This window comes from Doryrhamphus excisus, chromosome 13, assembly GCF_030265055.1.
Source record: "Doryrhamphus excisus isolate RoL2022-K1 chromosome 13, RoL_Dexc_1.0, whole genome shotgun sequence".
NCBI lineage: Eukaryota > Metazoa > Chordata > Actinopteri > Syngnathiformes > Syngnathidae > Doryrhamphus > Doryrhamphus excisus.
In genome coordinates this window covers 17,232,758-17,258,422 of record NC_080478.1, presented here as the reverse complement: position 1 = coordinate 17,258,422, position 25,665 = coordinate 17,232,758, and the positions used below count along the sequence as shown (strand labels likewise).

General features: G+C 40.7%; 1 protein-coding gene across 3 annotated transcripts in view; it reads left to right on the top strand.

The window, feature by feature from the left end:
- LOC131140056 (ryanodine receptor 3-like) overlaps window positions 1-25,665 on the top strand; it is a 157,623-nt gene that overhangs the window by 110,002 nt on the left and 21,956 nt on the right. For all 3 annotated transcript variants that reach the window (XM_058090130.1, XM_058090131.1, XM_058090132.1), the window contains 31 exons: window positions 325-457; window positions 1,148-1,251; window positions 1,338-1,473; window positions 2,928-3,114; window positions 3,247-3,355; window positions 3,433-3,553; window positions 6,735-6,904; window positions 8,410-8,630; window positions 8,792-8,882; window positions 10,533-10,673; window positions 12,440-12,603; window positions 12,717-12,795; window positions 13,013-13,102; window positions 14,548-14,694; window positions 14,784-14,846; window positions 15,109-15,184; window positions 16,345-16,468; window positions 16,574-16,689; window positions 16,771-16,838; window positions 16,907-17,028; window positions 17,178-17,227; window positions 18,629-18,689; window positions 19,244-19,482; window positions 20,824-20,905; window positions 20,990-21,120; window positions 21,188-21,517; window positions 22,559-22,799; window positions 22,856-22,943; window positions 23,026-23,118; window positions 25,193-25,363; window positions 25,449-25,508. In XM_058090130.1, the coding sequence (XP_057946113.1) occupies window positions 325-457; window positions 1,148-1,251; window positions 1,338-1,473; window positions 2,928-3,114; window positions 3,247-3,355; window positions 3,433-3,553; window positions 6,735-6,904; window positions 8,410-8,630; window positions 8,792-8,882; window positions 10,533-10,673; window positions 12,440-12,603; window positions 12,717-12,795; window positions 13,013-13,102; window positions 14,548-14,694; window positions 14,784-14,846; window positions 15,109-15,184; window positions 16,345-16,468; window positions 16,574-16,689; window positions 16,771-16,838; window positions 16,907-17,028; window positions 17,178-17,227; window positions 18,629-18,689; window positions 19,244-19,482; window positions 20,824-20,905; window positions 20,990-21,120; window positions 21,188-21,517; window positions 22,559-22,799; window positions 22,856-22,943; window positions 23,026-23,118; window positions 25,193-25,363; window positions 25,449-25,508 (4,008 nt within the window). The remainder of the gene's footprint in view (window positions 1-324; window positions 458-1,147; window positions 1,252-1,337; window positions 1,474-2,927; window positions 3,115-3,246; window positions 3,356-3,432; window positions 3,554-6,734; window positions 6,905-8,409; window positions 8,631-8,791; window positions 8,883-10,532; window positions 10,674-12,439; window positions 12,604-12,716; window positions 12,796-13,012; window positions 13,103-14,547; window positions 14,695-14,783; window positions 14,847-15,108; window positions 15,185-16,344; window positions 16,469-16,573; window positions 16,690-16,770; window positions 16,839-16,906; window positions 17,029-17,177; window positions 17,228-18,628; window positions 18,690-19,243; window positions 19,483-20,823; window positions 20,906-20,989; window positions 21,121-21,187; window positions 21,518-22,558; window positions 22,800-22,855; window positions 22,944-23,025; window positions 23,119-25,192; window positions 25,364-25,448; window positions 25,509-25,665) is intronic.

Sequence of the window (25,665 nt, the reverse complement as noted above, 5' to 3'; positions counted from 1 at the left end):
TAGTGGTTAATGCTCATTGGCCACCATATTAGACACATAAGCCACAACATTAGAGCTAGGTCAGTAATTGCCTTAAAAAAGATGATAATGTGGTGTAAAAATGCACCAGTTTAATTTTATATACAAATGAAGGGCAAAGATTCTATGCAATCAAATTATACTGCATATCATTACACATATCATTACATATAGGATGTGATGTATATGTTTATTGTCTCCATTACTCCACACCAAGTACCAATTCACATACATGTATTGTACATGCAAGCAAGGAGGAGTAACACATTTCTGGTCCGTGTTTGCTCTCATTTTGCCATCTCATAGGAAATTGCCTTCCCCAAGATGGTCGCCAGCTGTTGTCGCTTCCTGTGCTACTTTTGCCGGATCAGTCGCCAGAATCAGAAAGCCATGTTTGACCACCTGAGTTACCTGCTAGCGAATAGCAGCGTCGGCCTTGGTGGGTGAAGATTTAAGAGTCCACATTTACTGTTGATGCCTCCATCCATCTATCCATCCATCCGCTTATCCGGGTCCGGGTCGCGGGGGCAGCAGTCCCAGAATTCCCGGTCCCCAGCCACCTCCTCCAGCTCCACCGGGAGGACACCAAGGCGTTCCCAGGCCAGCTGTGAGACATAATCCCTCCAGCGTGTCCTAGGTCTGCCCCGGGGCCTTTTTCCCGGCTGGGCATGCCCAGAACACCTCACCCATCAACACGGATGTCTCCATGTTGATGCCTATTGGCAGCTATTTCACTTCTATGGGAATGTCCATATTGTTATTTTGGGTATAATAGCCTGAATAGGAATAAAGGATAAGTAGATTAGACATAGGTCTGGGTTCCTCTTCCATATACTTGGTAAATGTCAACTGCTTGTACTTTTTCTTGAAATGGCTCAGTAATTTAATTCCACATACCGTAACGTTTTTAGCGCTGTCCAAATGTATACAATTTTACTTCCTACTTTGTCCTTTTTGTACTTGGTAACTTGCTACACTAGTGGATGCTTTCTCTTATGTGCAATCTGGTGTAAAAAAGTGTGTGAAGGTGACCATAGGGGTGTTATTTCATGTCTACAGGGCTCTAATAATGTTAAATATAATGTATTTTTTATTAGCTCTTGTGTGTTTTCTGTATTTATCATTGCAGCTTCACCAGCCATGAGGGGCTCCACTCCTCTCGATGTGGCCGCTTCTTCTGTCATGGACAACAACGGTCTGGCTCTGGCCCTGGAAGAACCTGATCTAGACAAGGTGGAGCTTCTGGAATGATTGTTGTGGTAATTTCCGGAACTAAACACCAGGATTAAGTGAGGTTGTACTTTCTTTCTTCCTTGCAGGTAGTCACGTACTTGGCGGGCTGCGGTCTCCAGAGTTGTCCGATGCTTCTGGCGAAAGGTTATCCAGATATCGGCTGGAACCCCATTGAGGGAGAACGTTACCTTTCCTTCTTGCGGTTTGCTGTTTTTGTTAATGGTATGACTACTGTTAGCATATCAGACCCTTGTGGAAGTTTAATGATTTATATTCGACTTACATTACTTTATAAAGTTAGTGAGTCAGGTGCAAGTTTGGCCTTTGGCTACAAAAATGTGAAGCAGTGCTGATTGTAGATGAATTACATTTTCTTGCAGGTGTTAAATATTTTATAATCACACTATTTGGTACACCACAACGGTGCATAAAATCCAATAGAAAAAGATGAAGAGCCCCTGGATATTTGATGTATTTATTTACTGCACTTTGTGTGGGGGGTTAGGTTCCAAGAACACAATAGCGAATGCTGTAAATTCCTGAGTAACTGAGACCTCCATGAAAATCTATTTTTGCCACACGGCTCCAAACCCTCATGCCATGTTGAAATTGAGCGGGACTGTTATGATGAGATTAGATTCCACTTCAGAACCGACCGATGCTCAATTTTGATTTTGAGTTTTAATCATTGTTGCAACTGCAGTCTTCTAATATTTTGGTTCACTAGTAGAAATTCATATATTCGTTTTCTACCGCTTATCCTCACGAGGGGTGCTGGAGCCTATCCTAGCTGGGCCTGCACACTAACCACTCATACACCGCGCAGCCTGTTTCATCCCTTATTATTCATTCATTCATTCATTCATTTTCTACCGCTTATCCTCACTAAGGTTTTGGGTATGCTGGAGCCTATCCCAGCTGTCTTCGGGCGAGAAGACTGGTGGCTAGCCAATCACAGGGCACATATAGACAAACAACCATTCACACTCACATTCATACCTATGGACAATTTGGAGTCGCTAATTAACCTAGCATATTTTTGGAATGTGGGAGGAAACCGGAGTACCCGGAGAAAACCCACGCATGCACGAAGAGAACATGCGAACTCCACACAGAGATGGCCGAGGGTGGAATTGAACTCGGGTCTCCTAGCTGTGAGGCTTGCGCACTAACCACTAGTCCACCTTGCAGCCTTGATATCTATTATTCATTCATTCATTTTGTACCGCTTTGTCCTCATGAGGGTCGTGGGAATGCTGGAGCCTATCCCAGCTGTCTTCAGGCTAGAGGCGGGGTACACCCTGGACTGGTGGCCAGCCAATCACAGGGCACATATAGACAAACAACCATTCACACTCACATTCATACCTATGGACAATTTGGAGTCGCTAATTAACCTAGCATGTTTTTGGAATGTGGGAGGAAACCGGAATACCTGGAGAAAACCCACGCATGCTAACTCCACACAGAGATGGCCGAGGGTGGGATTGAACTCGGGTCTCCTAGCTGTGAGGTCTGCGCACCGTGCAGCCCTTGACTAGTAGAAATATTAGTAACAATTTCTACATTGAGGAGTAATTCTTCCCTATTGCAAACCACAATCAACATATTGTGAAGTTATTACTGTTATTCCTGTTATTCCCTTCCATCTAACTGAACATTTTTCTGTTTCCTAGGTGAGAGTGTGGAGGAGAACTCCAGTGTTGTGGTCAAGCTTCTCATCCGTCGCCCCGAGTGTTTCGGGCCCGCCCTGAGAGGAGAGGGAGGGAACGGCCTTCTGGCTGCTATGAAAGAAGCCATCAAGATCTCTGAAACCCCGGCTTTGGACCTGCCTGGCTCTGTCCAGGGAGTCAGCTCTGACGTGTGAGCTCTACAGATCAAGCAAAGCTTATTGAATCGATCACAGGAAGTGGCCAGGAACTGATTTGCTGCTCATCCTCTTTCCCAACCTTAAGGAAAGCCTTTTCTCTGCTTATGTTCTCCCTTGACCTTTAGATCTGCTGATGGTGACGATGAAGAGGAGGTGGTCCACATGGGAAATGCCATCATGTCCTTCTACTCTGCACTCATTGACCTGCTGGGACGTTGTGCCCCGGAGATGCATGTGCGTTAGCGACAAATTTCATCTCTTATTATTATATTATATGTTATATTTACATTACGTCTTATTACTGTCTACAGCTCATCAACAAAGGGAAAGGTGAAGCCCTTCGTATTCGAGCCATTTTACGTTCTTTGGTGCCCATGGAGGACCTGGTGGGAATCATCAGCATACCACTTAAAACACCCATCATTAATAAAGGTAGAACGTTTAAGTGGTTGCTACACTTTGACTACTTTTGGTACTTTGGTTTTCCTTTGTTTCCACCATTATTTCCTGTTTAGGACTTTTACTTTGTGGCTTCATTCGCTATTGGTGGTGCCTTCACTTTCTCTTTTATGCACAACTGAGTTGGAATGGCAATTAGAGTGTCATATAAGTTCAGCTAGATAAGGGGTCTCAAACTCAATTTACTTGGGGGCCACTGGAGCTAGGGTCTGGGTGAGACTGGGCCGCATCAGGTTTTCCAAAAAAAAACAAAAAACACATTTATTAAAAACAATTTTTAAAAAAAAACTTCGCTTTGGTTCCAATTTTCTACAAGAAAAGCTCTGATAAAACATTCCACTGTTCTCAAATATCTTACTTTTTATTTTTCTACACAAAATAAGATGAAAAATAAATAAGAATAAATCAAGAATAAAGAAAATCAATCAGTAAGAAATAAATATAATAATAATAATAAAACGGCAAATAATAAAAAATTAAGAAACCACATATAGTTGGTGGGTAGACAAATTATTTTTTTCAGATTAAAATGAACAAAGCATTATTAGAGCCCTGTAGACATGACAAAACACGACTATAGTCACATTTATACTCTTTTTATTTACAACATATTGCGCAACTGCAGGGTCTTGAGACACATGCTAACTCGCAAACTAGAGAGCTAGCGACCTAAACGGTAGCCTTCAAGTTATTTCCTTTAAACTTAAATAGCCAAAAACTTACCACTTCCACACGCATAGGGAGGATAACTATTAACAGTTATTTAACCTTTAACATGAACATTAATCAAACGTAATAATTTTTTCTGGGTACATGATACCATACAGCATCCATATCAAACTTGCGCGGGCCGCACTAACATTAAACTTTCATATCAAGGCGGGGGCCTCAAACTAGTGTCCTGCGGGCCACATTTGGCCCGCGGGCCACGTGTTTGAGACCCCTGAGCTAGATGGTGGATGATGTTAGAGGCCATTGTTTGTTGTGCCGTTCTGTATTAATTAAAGACGTATTGATGAGGTAACCACACTAGTTACAAGAATATTTACCTCATAGAAGTAATTACTGGACTCCTTACAGTATCTCACTAAATATCTCTAATTGTATTATTTATTATGAATGGGCTAAGATATAAAACATAACATAGCGGCTCTAATATAGAGTAGTCAGTGTACAGCTTGGTTGATGAAATATGATGCATGTACTCACTTTTGTGAAAGTGTTGTTGTTTGATTGTTGGCTCAATGTTTTCCCATTATTAGATTTTTAGTAAATGGCTTTAGGATGAGGGACGACAGAAAAAAAAAAATAGCATTTTGACAAATTTTGGCCTACTGCTAGAAATGTCACGAATGTGCCCTGTCCCTGTCAATCAATAAATACCAGGCTAATGAAAATATCCATTGTGCATATTTGCATAAGACAATTTGTGTGCTTTCCATAGCCATGCTTACAAAAGCATGAGCATAGCTGAAGGATATTGATTTCATTTTACTACTCATGCCTTTTTAATCAGCCAAGTGCTTTTCTGTGCACGCCCACGGCTCTGACGAAGCCAGATCACTGGTACCCAGCTTGTCTTGTTCTAATGATTGACCTGCACGAGCATGGCGAGGCTTGCCATGAGCTCTGTCAGCAGGGAAGACAGAACGGTTTCATCTGCTGAGTAAACCACTCGTACCGTAAAGTATTGAAAGTTTTATTTTTTATTTGCCGGACTATGAATCAATCCAGAGTAAAAGTGGCATCTGTCAAAAAAAAAAAAAAACCTTCACAAAGAGGAAAAAATAACATAATATATATAAAAAAACACCTGACTATAAGTAGCATGTATTTAGAATTTTATTTCTGAGTTATTCAGTTATTCAGCTACACAAGCATAAAGAACATACCTGGGAGGCTGAATGGGTTAAATTAACACAACCAGCCATGACTCCGATAAGCAACTTACTGATAAGCAAGTTCACCAAGCTCCCGATCTCATTCCACATCACCGAATCTAGTTTTTCACCCTTTCGCGGCTATTGAAGGCAATACCGAATAGTCAGTATATATTAACATTTCGTAAATTTGTTAAATTATGGATACCATAATTTCCCGACTTTAGAGCAGGGGTCTCAAACTCGTGGCCCGCTGTGTGCACACCGGACACAATTTGACAATTGATTTTGCAAGTTACGACGCTGCTCCCAGATGTAACGATGCTAACTTGCTAATTGGGTAAAATGGTTTATTAATGTTCATGTTAAAGGTTAAATAACTGATAATACTGTTAATTTGAATCTGAAAAAAATAATTGCTCTAAGTTTTTTTTATTTGCTGTTTTATTATTATTTTATTTATTTATTACTGATTGATTGATTTATTTTCTTTATTTTGACTTATTTATTTTTTCATCTTATTTTGTGTAGTAAATAAAAATATTTATTATAAAAATAAAATATAAAAATTTAATAATAAAATTAAAAAAAAAATGTAAATAAAAATTAAGATATTTGAGAACAGTGGAATGTTTTATCAGAGCTTTTCTTGTGGAAAACCGGAACCAAAGCAAAAAGCAAAGTGTAGCGTATAGCAGAAGCAAAAGCATTGAAGACAGTTTTTTTTAATTGATTTTTTTCAGTTTTTAATAAATGCGTTTTGTTTTTTTTTTTTTTTTTTTTCAACCTGATGCGGCGCCCAGCCTCACCCAGACCCTAGCTCTAAGTGGCTCCCAGGTAAATTGAGTTTGAGAACCCTGCTTTAGAGCATGGTATATAAGCTGAATTTATGTAAATGTAAAGAGAAAACATTATTTGTACATACATAGGCTATAAGTCACATCCTGACGTAGAATATTTAATTACCCAGGAAGAAATCGTTTTAAAACGATCGTCCACTAAAGTTGTCCTCGTCACTGTTGGAACCGAATAGTTCCACAATTCTCTCACCACAGACACCGCCAGTGTCTCGCCATCTTTTGTTGTCACTCCCAGTGTCGATGTCCACTAATTCGCTGCATCACGGTATAAGCTGCAGGGTTCAAAGTGTGAGGAAAAAATAGCGGCTTATGCATCGGAAATCATGTTGTATTTTAATATTTAAGTTGCTGACTAAAAGACGAAAAAAGTCTGACGTATACAGTATTGAAGATTCCTTTTGTTTGCCCTCTCAGATGGCTCTGTGACAGAACCAGACATGTCAGCCAGCTTTTGTCCGGACCACAAAGCCCCAATGGTGCTGTTCCTGGACCGAGTGTACGGTATTGAGGACCAAAGCTTTTTGCTTCACCTGCTTGAAGTTGGCTTCCTTCCTGACCTGAGGGCAGCAAACTCTCTCGATACGGTAGGTAGACGTTTGGCCTTCGAGCGATTTTTAAGACGACTCTATGGGGCACAGCGCACACAGGGGGGGCGTGAGTGGTTAGCAGATCGGGAAGACCTGGGTTACATTGGAAACATTTATCTTGTTGTCAATATGAAATGTACAATTCACCGCAAAACTCATTAAGCCATTATCTCTGATTGGCGTCCATATGAATACAATGCTTTTCACTCAATATAGACAGTCAGATACTCAATGCTAATTGGATGAAGGCAACATGTGTTATAGTTATTATCTGTTTAGTCTATTATGTGTTATAGTGGGCTGCTCCTTTTAGTGCAGCCTGCTGTTTGTGCTCTAAAAGATCATTTCTCAGCATGACGTTGAATTATGCTGAAGGTCAATTAAAGCAGGGAAACTGAGCCAAATACAGCCTGCATTGACTAAATAATAGACATAAAATAACATATTAATGACAAAGTGCAGTTATCTAGAGGTGGGCAAATCAAATAATAACTGATATTACTATTATATAATGATATTATTACATGTCTGATCATTTACTTACAATGAAATTAGATATCAAGGCGCCAAGCAGAAATCCATTCATTCAAATGTATACTATTAGTATTATTATTATAATAATTTTTTTATTATCATTTAAAAATTATAATTTTTAGTGGGGTTTGACTACAAAAACTAAGAAAAAAATAAGAAGCTCTGATAAATGCTTTTCTGTCAAAATTAACCGAACAAAGACATTTAATAATAAAAGACTTGTCTTGTTAATTTAAATTATAATATAATTATTTATATTATATTATAATATATAGTATAATATTATTTGTATCATATTATATTATATATTATTATAATTTTATATTTAAAACATAATAAAAATAATATAATATTATAATATTATACTATGAATTATAATATAAATAGTACATTATATTATAATACTTTATATTATAATATATAGTGTAATATTATTATAATATAATATTAATATAATGTTATATATTAATATGTGATATCTTAATATAATATATTATATATTAATCATACTATATATTAACATATATTATTATTTTATATATTGTAATATAATATAATGTAGTAATGTAATATTTTATATACTGTATATATATTATAATTTATAGTATAATATTATTATAATATATTATATTATATATTTTATATTATTATTATTTTATATTATATTGTAATATAATATAATGTCATATTTTATATTATAATTTATAGTATATTATTATAATATATTATATATGTATATATATATTATATATTATTTTTTAAATTAATATTATATTATTCTAGTATAGTATATATTATAATAGTATTATTATTTTTAATTTTTTTATGCAAGATGATAGAAATGTATGAAAGCATCCATCTTCTTCCACTTACCTGTGGCCAGGTCGTGGGGGCAGCATCTTAGGCTATTGAGTATCATCTAAATGTTTGCGCGCGGTGTCAGAGTGTAATCCCACATCTCTCTGCAGGAGGGTCTGTGCACCACCGAGACGGCATTGGCCATGAACCGTTACATCGGCTCAGCCATGCTCCCCCTCCTTACTCGCTGCGCGCCCCTCTTCGCCGGCACCGAGCACCACGCCACGCTCATCGATTCCACCCTGCACACCATCTACCGCCTCTCCAAGGGCCGCTCCCTCACCAAAGCCCAGAGAGACGCCATTGAGGAGTGCCTGCTGGCTGTCTGCAAGTGAGGACAGCACAATAGGCGCATTTATCTGCGCAGACAGGGGTTGAGATTAACAATAAATGGGGTCTGGCTTGTCTCCCAAGTCAGAGACGGTGGTTAAGAGAAGCTCAGTGGGGGGGGGCACACTTATCTCTCTCTCTCTCTCTCACCTCTTTCTGCAGGCACCTTCGCCCTTCTATGCTGCAGCAGCTTCTGCACCGCCTCGTCTTTGACGTGCCCTTGCTGACTGAATACTGCAAGATGCCTCTCAGGGTGGCCAACATATTATTCACTCTGTTTAAAATTCTCTTGGCGGGCGCGGTCTCTTATCACCCCCCCCCCCCTTCCGGTTGCCTCGCCCGCATGCCTCATTATGAGACCTTTTCTTTTCTTCTGCATGGTCACTGTGGTCTCCTTCAGTGTGTTTTATGGATAGAATAACTGTTTCCACCCTCTCTTATATACTTCCACTTGTTTGTTTGACATCTGTGATAAAGTGACATTGTGGAAGAAGCAGATGTAGAAAAAAAAAACATGCGGATGGAGTATTAGACATTGAGATTACAAGCGTGTTGGCTCTGCTGATCCACTTCACCCATCTGGCCGCCAGGGAAGAAAAAAAAGATACATTTTTGTAAGATATGACTAGCCTGTGAAAGAGTGGACGCACTTTCACATACATTGTTATACATTCATTCATTCATTTTCTACCGCTTTTTCCTCACGAGGGTCGCGGGGGTGCTGGAGCCTATCCCAGCTGTCTTTGGGCGAGAGGCGGGGTACACCCTGGACTGGTCGCCAGCCAATCACATATAGACAAACAACCATTCACACTCACATTCATACCTATTGACAATTTGGAGTCGCCAATTAACCTAGCATGTTTTTGGAATGTTGGGAGGAAACCGGAGTACCCGGAGAAAACCCATGCATGCACGGGGAGAACATGCAAACTCCACACAGAAACGGCCGAGGGTGGAATTGAACCCTGGTCTCCTAGCTGTGAGGTCTGCGCGCTAACCACTATAGCGCCGTGCCGCCCTGTTATACATTCATACATTCATTCATTTTCTACCGCTTTTTCCTCACGAGGGTTGCGGGGGGTGCTGGAACCTATCCCAGCTGTCTTGGGGCGAGAGGCGGGGTACACCCTGGACTGGTCGCCAGCCAATCACAGGGCACATATAGACAAACAACCATTCACACTCACATTCATACCTATGGACAATTTTGAGTCGCTAATTAACCTAGCATGTTTTTGGAATGTTGGGAGGAAACCGGAATACCCGGCGAAAACCCACGCATGCACGGGGAGAACATGAAAACTCCACACAGAAATGGCCGAGGGTGGAATTGAACCCTGGTCTCCTAGCTGTGAGGTCTGCGCGCTAACCACTATAGCGCCGTGCCGCCCTGTTATACATTCATACATTTTCTACCGCTTTTTCCTCACGAGGGTTGAGGGGGTGCTGGAGCCTATCCCAGCTGTCTTCGGGCGAGAGGCGGGGTACACCCTGGACTGGTGGCCAGCCAATCACAGGGCACATATAGACAAACAACCATTCACACTCACATTCATACCTATGGACAATTTGGAGTCGCTAATTAACCTAGCATGTTTTTGGAATGTGGGAGGAAACCGGAGTACCCGGAGAAAACCCACGCATGCACGGGGAGAACATGCAAACTCCACACAGAAATGGCAGAGGGTGGAATTGAACCCTGGTCTCCTAGCTGTGAGGTCTGCGCGCTAACCACTCGTCCACCATGCTGCTGTATACAATTATACTGAATTTACATTTACATTTCATTTGTGCTGAGTGCTGCTTGTATGCGTTTCCACGGCCTCTATATTATTGTCCCTGTGATAAAAGTCTCTTCTGTATTTTAATTTTCATCTTTTTTCCATGGTGTGTCCTCCAGCTGCTGACCAACCATTATGAGCAGAACTGGAAGTACTACTGTCTGCCATCCGGCTGGGGTAGCTACGGCACGGCTTCGGAGGATGAACTGCAGCTCACCAAGAAGATCTTCTGGGGAGTGTTTGACTCGCTCTCCCAGAGGGTGAGAGGCGTCTGTTTATTTTGGACTTTCTTATACCTCTGCCAAGTGTTATGCATCAGCTGTTTCACTAAAACTTACTTTTAAATTTTTTTTTCTGCGACTTAAAAACATGAAGAGCATCACAGATTACTGGCCGTATTTAAAAACTTGGCGGGCCAGATGTGGCCCCCGGGCCGTAGTTTGCCCACCATTGTAACATAATGATCAACTAGCCAACAGAATCCATCCATCCATTTTTGATGCCGCTTATCCTCACTCAGGTTGCCGGGGTTATGCTGGAGCCTAGAGGTGGGGTACACCCTGGACTGGTGGCCAGCCAATCACAGGGCACATATAGACAAACAACCATTCACACTCACATTCATACCTATGGACAATTTGGAGTCGCTAATTAACCTAGCATGTTTTTGGAATGTGGGAGGAAACCGGAGTACCCGGAGAAAACCCACGCATGCACGGGAAGAACATGCAAACTCCACACAGAGATGGCCGAGGGTGGAATCGAACTTGGGTCTCCTAGCTGTGAGGCCTGCATACTAACCACTCGTCCACCGTGCAGCCGGTTTTTGTTATCAAAATAATTTTTTCATGTGTTGTTTTTGTTGTTTCATAGAAACAAACAACTATTCAGATGGCCGAGGGTGGAATCGAACTTGGGTCTCCTAGCTGTGAGGCCTGCATACTAACCACTCGACCCCCGTGCAGCCGCTTTTTGTCATCAAAATAATTTTTCCATGTGTTGTTTTTGTTGTTTCATAGAAACAAACAACTATTCAGATGGCCGAGGGTGGAATCGAACTCGGGTCTCCTAGCTGTGAGGCATGCATACTAACCACTCGACCCCCGCGCAGCCGCTTTTTGTCATCAAAATAATTTTTTCATGTGTTGTTTTTGTTGTTTCATAGAAACAAACAACTATTCAGATGGCCGAGGGTGGAATCGAACTCGGGTGTCCTAGCTGTGAGGCCTGCATACTAACCACTCGACCACCGTGCAGCCGCTTTTTGTTATCAAAATAATTTTTTCATGTGTTGTTTTTGTTGTTTCATAGAAACAAACAACTATTCAGATGGCCGAGGGTGGAATCGAACTCGGGTGTCCTAGCTGTGAGGCCTGCATACTAACCACTCGCCACCGTGCAGCCGCTTTTTGTTATCAAAATAATTTTTTCATGTGTTGTTTTTGTTGTTTCATAGAAACAAACAACTATTCAGATGGCCGAGGGTGGAATCAAACTTGGGTCTCCTAGCTGTGAGACCTGCATACTAACCACTCGTCCACCGTGCAGACGCTTTTTGTCATCAAAATATTTTTTTCATGTGTTGTTTTTGTTGTTTCATAGAAGCAAACAACCGTTCGGATGCAGTATGGAGCTCTCTTGTGTGAAAATGGCTGGCAGTGAATGAGTCAATGAATATTATACAGTATATAAATATAATATAGTGTTATTTAAAGTTGTTTGATTGATCTCTTGGTGATGATGAACATGCATGTGTGCAAAAACACATCTTGGCATTGGTACACTGAAATAGTGTAAACGTCTGGACTCAGCACATCTTTCTAAATGGATGCCCATTGGAGGAGGGTGTGCAGGCGGCCCGCACTAAAAACATCAATATCGGAATGGATGATATTGATATGAAGCCTTAATAATTCATCATGAATATATCTTCCTCTTTGTCTCGTTGCTGCCTTATTGTTGTTCCAACCAGGCTAATGAGCAACCAATGCAAGACAATACCTTTTTTTTTCTTCCTTTTGTGCAGAAATATGACCCAGAGCTGTTCAAGATGGCAATGCCGTGTCTGAGCGCCATAGCCGGAGCGTTGCCGCCCGACTACGTGGATGGGTCTATTAGTAGTACCATGGAGAAGCCTCTTTCTGTAGATACTCATGGCAACTTTGACCCCAAACCGATCACCACTTTTAAGTAAGTCACACTGCAGCTGCGCTCGTGCACATTACACGAACAATACGGTACAAAGAAAGTGAACTGCATGCATCGGGAGTCCTTGCTTATTAATACGCACATTTATCTTTCAGCATTGCTCTCCCAGAGAAGCTTGAGCACTTTGTCAACAAGTATGCTGAACATTCCCATGAGAAATGGTCAGCAGAGAAGGTAAAGCTAATGAGGCTTGACTATAAGACTGCTTGTTTCTGTATTGGGGACCAATGATTTCCATTGTTGCTGCTACATGATGCAGTGTTGCATCTGTGAAAAGACAGCTGAGGAAAGCAAAATCTGATCATATCGCGTCTATATCATCTACCATGACATTCAAAGAATAAACAATACATAGATTGGCCTCATACCTCCCACTGTGACTCTTCTCCAGGTGTTGCTTGGGTGGAAATATGGAGACTGTGTGGACGAGAAGGCCAGGACTCACCCACAGCTCAGGACATACAAAGCCCTGACAGAGAAGGTACGCAACATAAAATTTATGATAATATTGCATTTTTACATTTGTTGAATGCAGAGGGGAAAGTATTGGGACACCCATTTCCAGGAAGTGAAAATTGGTAATCTCCGAAAGTCTTATTTGGTCAAAGGTCACTGATGTTGCAGAAGAAGTTTTTCCATATCAAACTCATCCATGCATGTCTCTATGCACCTTGGTTTGTGTACTCTTATGGTTGGAATCATAAGGGCTAAAATAAATAATTCAGAGTTAAATTGATTCAGTTAGCATACAAACCAACTATAAGGTCTATCTCAATATAAAAGTGGCTAAAAGTGGCAAAAAATAATACTAATATTTAGAAAATAGTTGCACAATAAACTAGTAATGTTGCGAAAAACAAGCTAAAGTAACACATAAAACAACAAAGTTCTGTTTATTCATTTTCTGAAGAATGCTGAGTCAGCAAGCAAAGATGGATTCCACTTTCCCGGATATCTTTTCTCGATAGCTACAATGTCCCGCTGGAATCATTCCCCTTGCTAACCGCTTACTTCTCCACAGTTCAATGGAAAAAAAAAAATCTAAATGGGAACTCAAAAAGTGACATAATGCAGCTGGACTTTTGCCACCAGCTGCTTATAATTATCTGCCTTGTAGTTTCCGATAAATTCTGACAAAGTAAATTTCTGCTTCTGTTCATGACATTTCTTTCCATGCATGCAAAATTCAGCAAATAAAAAAAATTATGTAAAAACTCTAGACATGGGCTGCACGGCGGTCTAGTGGTTTGCGCACGGACCTCACAGCTAGGAGACCAGGGTTCAATTCCACCCTCGGCCATCTCTGTGTGGAGTTTGCATGTTCTCCCCGTGCATGCGTGGGTTTTCTCCGGGTACTCCGGTTTCCTCCCAAATTCCAAAAACATGCTAGGTTAATTAGCGACTCCAAATTGTCCATAGGTATGAATGTGAGTGTGAATGGTTGTTTGTCTATATGTGCCCTGTGATTGGCTGGCCACCAGTCCAGGGTGTACCCCGCCTCTCGCCCGAGGACAGCTGGGATAGGCTCCAGCACCCCCTGCGACCATCGTGAGGAAAAAGCGGTAGAAAATGAATGAATGAATGAATGAATGAATGAATGAACTCTAGACATATTAAAATGAATATATTGTAATATGCAGACAGGCTTTCAGATGGAATTGGTTGCTTGTAGACACACTGAACATTCTGATAAATCACCATTTTTACCTTATTTTGCATAAATGTACAAATAATGTATAAATCTACATATCTGACTTTTTCTTTATTAGTGATCTAAACCTTCACTATAAACTTCACTACTTTTGTTCCAGAAGCATTCTGCTTGTAGACTAATGTAATTGATTAAAAAAACATGTCCCAGTACTTTTGTCTACATGGTGTAACTAAAGGACTATTTTGAGAGTAATTATTTGAATATGTGTTAAGGAGAAAGAGATTTACAGATGGCCAATCAGGGAGTCATTGAAGAGCATGCTGGCAATGGGCTGGAGTGTTGATCGGGCCAGAGATGGAGAGTGCACATCTCAGCACCGGGAGAATGAAAAGATGCGAAAGATCTCTCAGGCCTCACAAGTATGGTGGAAAATATAATATAATATAATATAATACAAATAAACATACTTAACCTGCTTAATCATTCATTTCTATTTCATTAAACACAGGCCAATGGTTTTCATCCCAGCCCGGTAGACACAAGCAATGTGGTTCTATCCCGAGAGCTGCAGGTTAGTGACCACTTATTTCCCGGGCATAGCCACACCCCCCGAAACACGCATTTACGTGCATTACATATGTTGTCAGCTAACAATAGAATTAACTACACAGCGACTCTACAGTGTGTATGTGCACCAGCTCTGTATTCATTAACATGAATACCACACAGCAAAGAGTACAAAATATAAACTGCAATAATATTTTTTGAATATGAAATTGAATGTATTTGTTTTTGTGTTTTTGTGTTTTCCTATTTGATGTCTTTGTTCCAAGGGAATGGTGGAGGTGGTGGCTGAAAATTACCATAACATCTGGGCCAAAAGGAAAAAGAGTGACCTGGGATATAGAGGTGATATGTTATATTATTGAGATTAATTGTACCATCTTGACCCAATTTATACAGATTTAAACATGCAAACAAACAAATATAATATCCTATGCTATTTGAACCTATCACCATGTTGTTATTTTCACCGAAAACACTTTTATTTGGTCTTAAGAAATATTTGTGTGACCTTGCACGGGTGTGCAGATTCAAAGCGCTTCATTTTTTTGTCATTTTTGAAGTGCAAATTTGATGTTTGTGTCCCCAGCAGGGGCGTCATTAGGCCTATTTAAAATGTTCTTAAGCCCCCCTAAATAATTTGATATTTTATTTATTTATTTATTTTTTTATTGATGTTTTTTATTTTTTACAAAAAAAATCTCTGTCAAATTTCATATAATAGGCCAAAAGCCGGCTAATAAGCAAGCCAATAAGCAGGCAAATACTAGCCTATTAGTAGTAGTAATAATCAGACGAAGAATAATGATGATAGTAGTAATGATAGGCTAATTAATAATATAATAATCATTATTATATAATTGATGACTGTCCACTGGACTGAATGGTTGCAGAGCTTGAGCAGCGGTTTTGCAGTGTAGATTGTGTGTACTTGTGTACATTTAATGGTGGCCTAAAACAATTGAGTATCTCTACTAAATCTGTCCAAAAGTGGGAAAGTTATATCCCGGTTCTTGTTCCTTATTTGGTTTTTGGATTTTTGTGAATGTCTACTTAATTTATTCACATCCTGTGCATCTCCTCAGAACCTAGTGACGCCCCTGGTCCCCAGACATTGTCACACAAGGTCGTCATAGCTTTCCAGATGTCAGAGTGTCAAGTTAAAAATAAACATCAAGCACCTGCTTAATTTTTGATGACGACTTGTTGTGGCTTAGTATTAGGAAAGCAGGAAGTGAACAAATGTAACAGTTACTGATTGTAAAAGTACCAGATGGAGGGGTAGGATTTAATAAGCTTTGCTTCTTCCTACTCCTTTTGGACATGTGGAACTGTGAACTGATTATGTGATGCATTCAATTGTAATCTGATGCATGTTCAAATGAAATTAAACCATTACCATTACCATTACCATAGTAGGTTAAAGGTCACTTGTAAAGAGGTCCAAACCAGTACACAGTACACTCCACATTTGACTTGACAGTTTGCCTGGAAACTGCTTTTAGGTGGAGGCACGCACCCTTTGCTGGTGCCCTATGAAACACTGACAGCCAAAGAGAAGGCTCGCGATCGAGAGAAGGCCCAGGAGCTCTTCCGCTTCCTTCAAATCAGCGGCTACAGCATCACAAGGTGGAATCTAACATGGCAAACACAGCCTCTGAAAGTTCCCGTTTGACAGTGCAGTTGACATGATGAGTCAAAAAGGTGATTGTTGTTTTATGTTTTGAGCTGCAGAGGTCTGAAGGACCTGGAGCAGGACTCGTCGTCCATGGAGAAAAGGTTCGCTTACAGGTTCCTCAAGAAGCTACTCAAGTATGTTGACTCCGCCCAGGAGTTCATCGCTCATCTAGGTACGATTATAACACAAAGTTTCTAACTGTAATACGCATATGAAAGTACTTTTTCATTTTGGGGGTTTTTATTCAATCCAGAGGCCATGGCTGCCAGTGGAAAAACGGACAGGTCACCTCATGAGCAAGAAATCAAGTTTTTTGCCAAAGTAAGAATGGAATTCTATGTGTGATTGTGTAGGAATATCTTATATATTTCTTTCTCGTGCTCCTGCAGGTTCTTCTTCCACTCATTGACCAATACTTCAAGAATCATTCTCTCTACTTCCTGTCGTCACCTAATAAGAACCTGAGCAGCAGCGGCTACGCTTCCAATAAGGAAAAGGAAATGGTCACCAGGTCAGCATATTGCCTTGCATCCACACATATTGACTGTACACAGCATGAGAGTAACACTCATCATTTGTATGATCTTTGCTTCAACTCTGTACTCATTCTAACTTTCTGAATTCCTCCCCCTTTTTTAAAAAAAAACTTCACACCTCTAGCTTGTTTTGTAAACTGGCAGCTCTTGTAAGACATAGGATTTCTCTCTTTGGTAAGCTGCTCCCTTCTGCATGCATGTGTACAATTATACCACCTGTTGAACATGATTGAAAAATATGCATGTTTAAAAATGCAATTTATAAAGCATGCAGAGTATTTTTTTTTCATTTTGCTGAAAAACGCGCAGACCTCACAGATAGGAGGAGCAGGGTTCAATTCCACCCTCCACCCGTGGGTTTTCTCCGGTTACCTCCCACATTCCAAAAACATGCTAGGTTAATTGGTGACTCCAAATTGTCCATAGGTATGAATGTGAGTGTGAATGGTTGTTTGTCTATATGTGCCCTGTGATTGGCTGGCCACCAGTCCAGGGTGTACCCCGCCTCTCGCCCAAAGACAGCTGGGATAAGCTCCAGCACCCCCTGCGACCTCGTGAGGAAAAAGCAGTAGAAAATGAATGAAAACTGCACAGACCTCACAGCTAGGAGGACCAGGGTCCAATTCCACCCTCCACCCGTGGGTTTTCTCCGGGTACTCCGGTTTCCTCCCACATTCCAAATACATGCTAGGTTAATTAGCGACTCCAAATTGTCCATAGGTATGAATGTGAGTGTGAATGGTTGTTTGTCTATATGTGCCCTGTGATTGGCTGGCCACCAGTTCAGGGTGTACCCCGCCTCTCGCCCCAAGACAGCTGGGATAGGCTCCAGCACCCCCGTGACCTTCATGAGGAAAAAGCGGTAGAAAATGAATGAATTAATTAATTTTGCTGAAAACAAAGTAAATAAATACATTAGGGATGCTCGGCCAATATCGGCCAATTTCAGTGAAAAATCATGTGATCGGCATATGGCGATAAATGTCTTTCAATGCCAATCGCATAAAATCTGTATATTATATACGTATTATATATATATATATATATAATATATAATTATATATAATATATATTATATATATATAATGGGTACTATGGTACCCATTATGCCATTGGATGGTCATATCACCTTGTACTAAAATAAAAAATAAATAAAAAATTAATTCATTCATTCATTCATTCATTTTCTACCGCTTTTCCTCACAAGGGTCGCGGGGGTGCTGGAGCCTATCCCAGCTGTCTTTTGGGCGAGAGGCGGGGTACACCCTGGACTGGTCAAATAAATTAATTACAAAAATAAAAAATTAATAAAATTCAGTAAAGAAAACTTTAATTGTATTAGGAAAGCAGGAAGTGAACAATAAATTTTAATTATTTTTTAAATTTATTTAATAAGCTTTGCTTCTTCCTACTCCTTTTGGACATGTGGAACTGTGAACTGATTATGTGATGCATTCAATTGTAATCTGATGCATGTTCAAATGAAATAAAACCATTACCATTACCATATATACTGCATTTATATCAGTTGACCAATAATATCCCTAATTCTGATTATTGCTTGTTGTCTCTTAGGGAGCGATTCTACCACGATGGTGAGCTGTCTGCACATCCTGGCACACACCCTGGATACCAGGTAGGTGCAACCATGGCAGCGTGTAAAGCGGTACACTGGATATTCATATACCAAAGTAAATGAAACAAAAAGCCCACTGTTTGATAAATTGCTAAACAATTCTTTCCCATTCTACATTTATGACATTTTGTTTCATCTCGTTAAAAGCATATACGGCATGAAATATTCTTATTGCTGGAATGTCTTGTGGGAAGCACTGACATTAGCAAAGAGCATCCTTTGGCATTTAATTAAGCAAACAAGTTCCATGCAGCATACGATGCCCGAAGCTTACAGCGTGCCGCTTGTTAATGCAGCTCACACTTAATGAAGGCCATATTGTGTTTTACCTTTCATTTATCCTTTCTGCTGGGATACATCAAGGCCTTGTTATTCATGTAGTAATGTTATGAATTATGAAATGCTGAAAATAGACAGACTAATCATATTAATGCATTGCATGCACCGTTTCTCTGCAAAGTCACCTTGGATTTAATGTAAATAGTTATGTCATTTACTGAGCACATCACTGCAATATTTTTGTGTGTTGATCAAGCTCTTTTCCACTACGACAGGACGGTGATGAAATCGGGCTCGGAATCAGTGAGGGTGGGGCTGAGGACGTTCTTTGAGAACGCCGCTGAGGACTTGGAGAAAACGTTCGAGAACCTCAAACTGGGGAAGTTCACTCACTCACGTTCGCAGATGAAAGGCGTGTCGCAGAACATCAACTACACTACGGTGGCGCTACTCCCCATCCTGACCGCTCTGTTCGAGCACATCACGCAACACCACTTTGGAGTGGACCTGCTGTGTGAGTCCTCACGGCTGAGAAGCCGAAATCCAGCCATCCATTTTCTGTACCGCTTATCCTCACAAGCCTATCCCGAGCCTCTGTCTTGGGGCGAGAGGCGGGGTACACCCTGGACTGGTGGCCAGCCAATCACAGGGCACATATAGACAAACAACCATTCACACTCACATTCATACCTATGGACAATTTGGAGTCGCCAATTAACCTAGCATGTTTTTGGAATGTGGGAGAAAACCGGAGTACCCGGAGAAACCCCCCACACAAAACTCCACACAGAGATGGTAAAGAGTGGAATTGAACTCGGGTCTCCTAGCTGTGAGGCCTGCACACTAACCACTCAACCGCCGTGCAGCCTGTTTCATCCGTTATTAGTCATTCATTCATTTTCTACCGCTTATCCTCACTAAGGTTTCGAGCATGCTGGAGCCTATCCCAGCTGTCTTGGAGCGAGAGATGGTGTACACCCCTGGACTGGTGGCCAGCCAATTACAGGGCACATATAGACAAACAACCATTCACACTCACATTCATACCTATGGACAATTTGGAGTCGCCAGTTAACCTAGCATGTTTTTGGAATGTGGGAGGAAACCGGAGTACCCGGAGAAAACCCACGGATGCAACATGCAAACTCCACTGGGATTGAACTCGGGTTTCCTAGCTGTGAGGTCTGCGCGCAAACCACTCGACCACCGTGCAGCCCTATAACTGTACTTATAAACAGAACATTGGTAGTCTGCAGTGTTAACAAATAAGCTATACAAACGAATCACTGACCTGTTATAAAATAAATGATTTGGAGTCGCCAATTCACCTAGCATGTTTCTGGAATGTGGGAGGAAACCGGAGTACTCGGAGAAAACCCACGCATGCACGGGAAGAACATCCACACTTGAAAATCCAATCAAATGTTCCCTTTTGTGAACAGATTCAGATTCATTTCAAAGACTGGCATCTCCGGTTCTATGGTTGCCATCACATTTTTCCCTCGTTGCAATGAGTGGTACTAGAAAATCATATAAGCCAAAGAAAAAACAAAACTTCCTCATATTAGAAGTTGACAAAGTTTCAGAAGATTATGCTGCAGTTTCAGTCGATGGCGTGCATGACGGCAGTTTGACCTTTTTAAATCTTGGCCAATTACCAAGTGAACAGCTTTAGCATTCAAATGTTGAGGCTGTTTCTGAAATGCTAACCAGGTGTACCAGAAGCAACCTTGCTATCTAATGATTATTTCCAGTTCTCTACACATGTCGGACTTCCGTTCTTCGTCTATGAATAAGAGAGACAGCTGACGTTTAACGGGACATGATTCAGTCGGAATTGTTTTGCCCTTTGCAGTGGATGATGTCCAAGTGTCTTGCTATCGGATCCTGACCAGCCTCTATGCTCTGGGGACCGGGAAGAACATCTACGTAGAAAGGTATCCCACAGCGAATTTGCAGTGTTTGTAATCGAATCCATACATTGAACCACTTTGTCCTGTTCTGTTCCCCGCTCTCTTCAGACAGCTGCCAGCTCTGGGTCAGTGTCTGGCCACCTTGGCGGGGGCCATGCCTGTGGCTTTCTTGGAACCCATGCTGAACATGTACAACCCATGCTCTGTTTTTAACACTAAAAGCGGCCGTGAACGAGCTAGTAAGTTCGATGTTGTTTCATTTCCCCGACAATCCTTTCGATGTGATACTAAATAGTCAATCTTTAGTGCTCGGAATTCCAGAATCAGTTGAGAAAATGTGTCCCGGTATGCCCCGACTTGACGGGCTGGTGAAAGACATCAACGACATGGCCGAATCTGGAGCGCGGTACACAGAGATGCCCCATGTGATCGAAGTGGTCCTGCCCATGCTTTGCAACTACCTGTCCTACTGGTGGGAAAGGGGGCCCGAGAACCAGGCGGCCAGCAGCAGCAGCAGTAGTGTGTGCTGCACCACCGTCACGTCACACCACCTCAGCCTCATTCTGGGCAACATCCTGAAAATCCTCAACAACAACCTGGGCATCGATGAGGCCTCGTGGATGAAGAGGATTGCAGGTACAGTATTGAACAGTATTCATAAATTGAGTATTTTTGTTGTAGAAAAACCTTCAAAATATGGTTTTACTTTTATTAGAACTCTGTAGAAATGAAATAGCACCCCTATAGTCACCTTTAAACTATTTCATTCATTCATTTTCTACTGCTTATCCTCACGAGGGTCGTGGGGGTGCTGGAGCCTATCCCAGCTGTCGCCAACCAATCACAGGGCACATATAGACAAACAACCATTCACACTCACATTCATACCTATGGACAATTTGGAGTCGCCAATTAACCTAGCATGTTTTTGGAATGTGGGAGGAAACCGGAGTACCCGGAGAAAACCCACGCATGCACGGGGAGAACATGCAAACTCAGCCAATCACAGGGCTGTATTTAAACACATCCGGGCCGGATGTGGCCCCCAGGCCGTAGTTTGCCCACCCCTGATGTAATGTAATGATCGACATAGTGGTGCAAACTAGCCAACAGAATCCATCCATCCATTTTTTATGCCGCTTATCGTCACTCAGGTTGCGGGGGTATGCTGGATCCTATCCTAGTTGTCTCCAGGCGAGAGGCGGGGGTACACCCTGGACTGGTGGCCAGCCAATCACAGGGCACATATAGACAAACAACCATTCACACTAACATTCATACCCATGGACAATTTGGAGTCGCTAATTAACCTAGCATGTTTTTGGAATGTGGGAGGAAACCGGAGTACCCGGAAAAAAACCCACGCATGCACGGGGAGAACATGCAAACTCCACACAGAAATAGCTGTGAGGTCTGCGCGCTAACCACTGGACCACCGTGCAGTCCACTCACATATTAGTATTAGTATTACCACATTGTGCAACTCTTACATGCAGGCTAAGAGACAGCTTCCAGTTTAAGGATAGCAAGCTAGTTTTCAAACTGAGTGGGGAAGAAGGACAAAATAAGAAGCAAAGAAATGTACCACTTCCACATGGAATGGGAGAACTTTTTTCACTCTCCATTCATGGCTGACTCGATACATATTCTGCATGTTTTCACTGTTTGTGTTTCCAGTGTACGTGCAGCCCATCATCAGTAAAGCCCGCACTGACCTGTTAAAGAGTCACTTCCTGCCAACGCTGGAGAAGTTGAAGAAGAAGACGGTGAAGGTGGTGTCTGAGGAGGAGCTGTTGAAGGCTGACAGCAAGGGAGACACCCAAGAGGCCGAGCTGCTGATCCTGGATGAGTTCGCTGTGCTCTGCAGGGACCTTTACGCCTTTTACCCCATGCTCATTCGCTACGTGGACAACAACAGGTGAGATCATTGCGATTTAGATGAATAAGGTCAAGGTCAAACCTCCTTATGTGCAGATCCAGATGGCTGAAAGAACCAGACCCAGACTCTAATCAGCTCTTCAAAATGGTTGCTGAGATTTTTATCCTGTGGTGCAAATCACATGTAAGAAAACATAACAGTATTAGTAGGACATCTGATTAAAAAAATTTAATCTAATTTTTTTTTTTTTTTTACAATTTCACAGAATTTCAAACGAGAGGAGCAGAACTTTGTGGTCCAGAATGAAATCAACAATCTTTCCTTCCTGACTGGAGACAATAAAACTAAGATGTCAAAGGTTAGTTTACATGCATCGCTTCATGCCAGCATAACATCATATTTATGCTATATGATTGATACTGTACTTACCATGGATGTTCCCATCAAGGTTTAATGCTGCCCATTCAGTTACCTTTACCACTCTTTTAAGTCATCTGCGACCTTTTAAAAGTGTTTTTTTAGGCTACAAAGTGATGTACGTCTTTGCATTGTGCCTGCCAATATATAAAATAGCCAGGAGTTATGCTAATAATAATAATAATAATACATTTTATTTGTATAGCACTTTTCAGAGTACTCAAAGACGCTTTACAGTAGAGAAAAAAATAAAATAGAGTAAAAACAGAGTAAACTATGCATTAAAATACAATATCCATACATTCATTCAGAACTAAAAACAAAGCTAAAAGCGGGGTGGGGCGCAGCAGTCAGATATAAAAAGTTAGACATTAAAAACGGGTTTTAAACAGCTAGTAATTTTTATTACCAGATGTAATATTTACAGTATTTTCTGGACTATAAGTCGCTCCGGAGTATAAGTCGCACAAGGACAAAAATGCATAATTAGGTAGAAAAAAACATACATAAGTCACATTTTTTGCGGGTAATTTATTTTACAAACTACTTGACCATAACAGATATTACGGAAATAAACAATAAAAGAATAGAGAACAGGCTGAATAGATGTAAGATATGCTAACACAATGGTTATTCAGCTACACGAAAAATAAACATGAACAGAAAAGATGTCCAGTGTTTATGTAACATAAACCGTTTTTTCATTTATAAGTCGCTCTGGAGTATAAGTCGCAGGAACAGCCAACCTATGAAAAAAAGTGCTACTTATAGTCCGGAAAATACGGTATTTACATTTAGCATTTGTTTAATATAATGTTAATATATTGTCTGAAAATGTAGTCCGGAAAATACAGTACATATTTTCAAATTGATTTTTGGTTTATTAATGTTTTTTTTTAATTCAAGCCAATAATGAGACCTTTGTGAAACAGAGTAACATCTTTTCCAAGACCCGGAAATATTTTTTTCACACACAGAATAAACTGTTTGGCAAAGACTTTCAAGTTTTGCCTCATTTTACATGAAACTCAGCATGTTTTTTTTTTTTTTACAAATGGGGTATCATTCCAAAGGAAAATAAACAAGCTTTCCCAAACAATACAATCGTCAACAGAAAAATATATACGGTATATAAAATGTATACAGTATCAGAAAACAAATAACCAAAAATACTTTTATAAGTGGATGGAACTAACACTCACCCGTCTGAAGCAAGTATTGCATTATAATGCTTTTTGAAGAGACGGCTTTCACTGCAGTGGACACAACAAAGTGAGCCTCCATTAACTGTCACCCTTCTACCTACCTGTCTCTCTCTCTTTGCCTGTCTCTGTCTCATACAGTCCTTTAAGGAAAAGGTAGAGTGATGCAGTGCATGTTTCCATGGCAGCTTACTGGAAAGATAATAAATAGTGCATTGTGCCTCTGTGCTTTGTCATTGAAAGTGAAGTCATATTATTCTGTTTGCTGGTGTCTTTTTTATCCTTTTTATTGCTGTGTGTGGCATAGTACATTTCCTCGTTCTTTGTTGTCTTTTACTGGGTGAAATATTGAAATTTGTTAAATTTTAAGATTGTGTTGTGTTTGGCCACTATGCGGCTCAAGTTTGTATATGTTGTTATGTGTGTTTTTTGAATCAGTGTGGATATATTTATGTTTTTCCCAGAGCCTGCTGCCTGGATTTGGCTCAGTAGTGGAGATTTCCTTTCTACTTTTTTTTTTTTGTGACATCTTGCTTTTGGAATAGAGACAGCTTGTTAGTTGTGTTTTCATGTGAGGTGTGAGATATTTATATGCTTACAGATATCACAGATTGTGGCCATGGCTGACAAACAATGCCTTTATTGCTGTCACTGGCTTTTATTTTCATCCAGGCTCCCACTTTGTAATAAGATCATTGATAAATGATAATTCTCTACTTTATGATGAGTTACACCGTTGACATGAAGTGTAATACGTTATTGTATTTCTCCTTCATTGTGTATTTTGTAAGGTGAATACTGTATTTGTTTCAGTCTGGGGGACAGGACCAGGAGAGGAAACATAAGAAAAGGCGGGGTGAGTTCTATTCCATCCAGACATCACTAATCGTGGCCGCTCTGAAGAAGATGCTTCCAATCGGCCTGAACATGTGCACCCCGGGAGACCAGGAACTCATCTCCTTGGCCAAGACACGCTACTTGATGGTCAGACTAACATAAATGTGACAGCTTTGATAAAAAAAAAACACACATTTGATTCACGTCTAAGCTTTTGAATATTGTTTTACAGAGAGACACGGATGATGAGGTCAAAGATCACATTCGGCAAAACCTTCACCTCAGAGAAAAGGTGAGTGTGGAATGAATGCTCCCCTTAGAATTCTTAAATGAAAAACTCATAATAATACAACTGATGCAGTATGATGCGGACTAATGACTCCCCATTACAGTACTAGTACTCACACTAAGACCAATGGTTCCATGCTTGGGTCCATCTAAAGCACTTT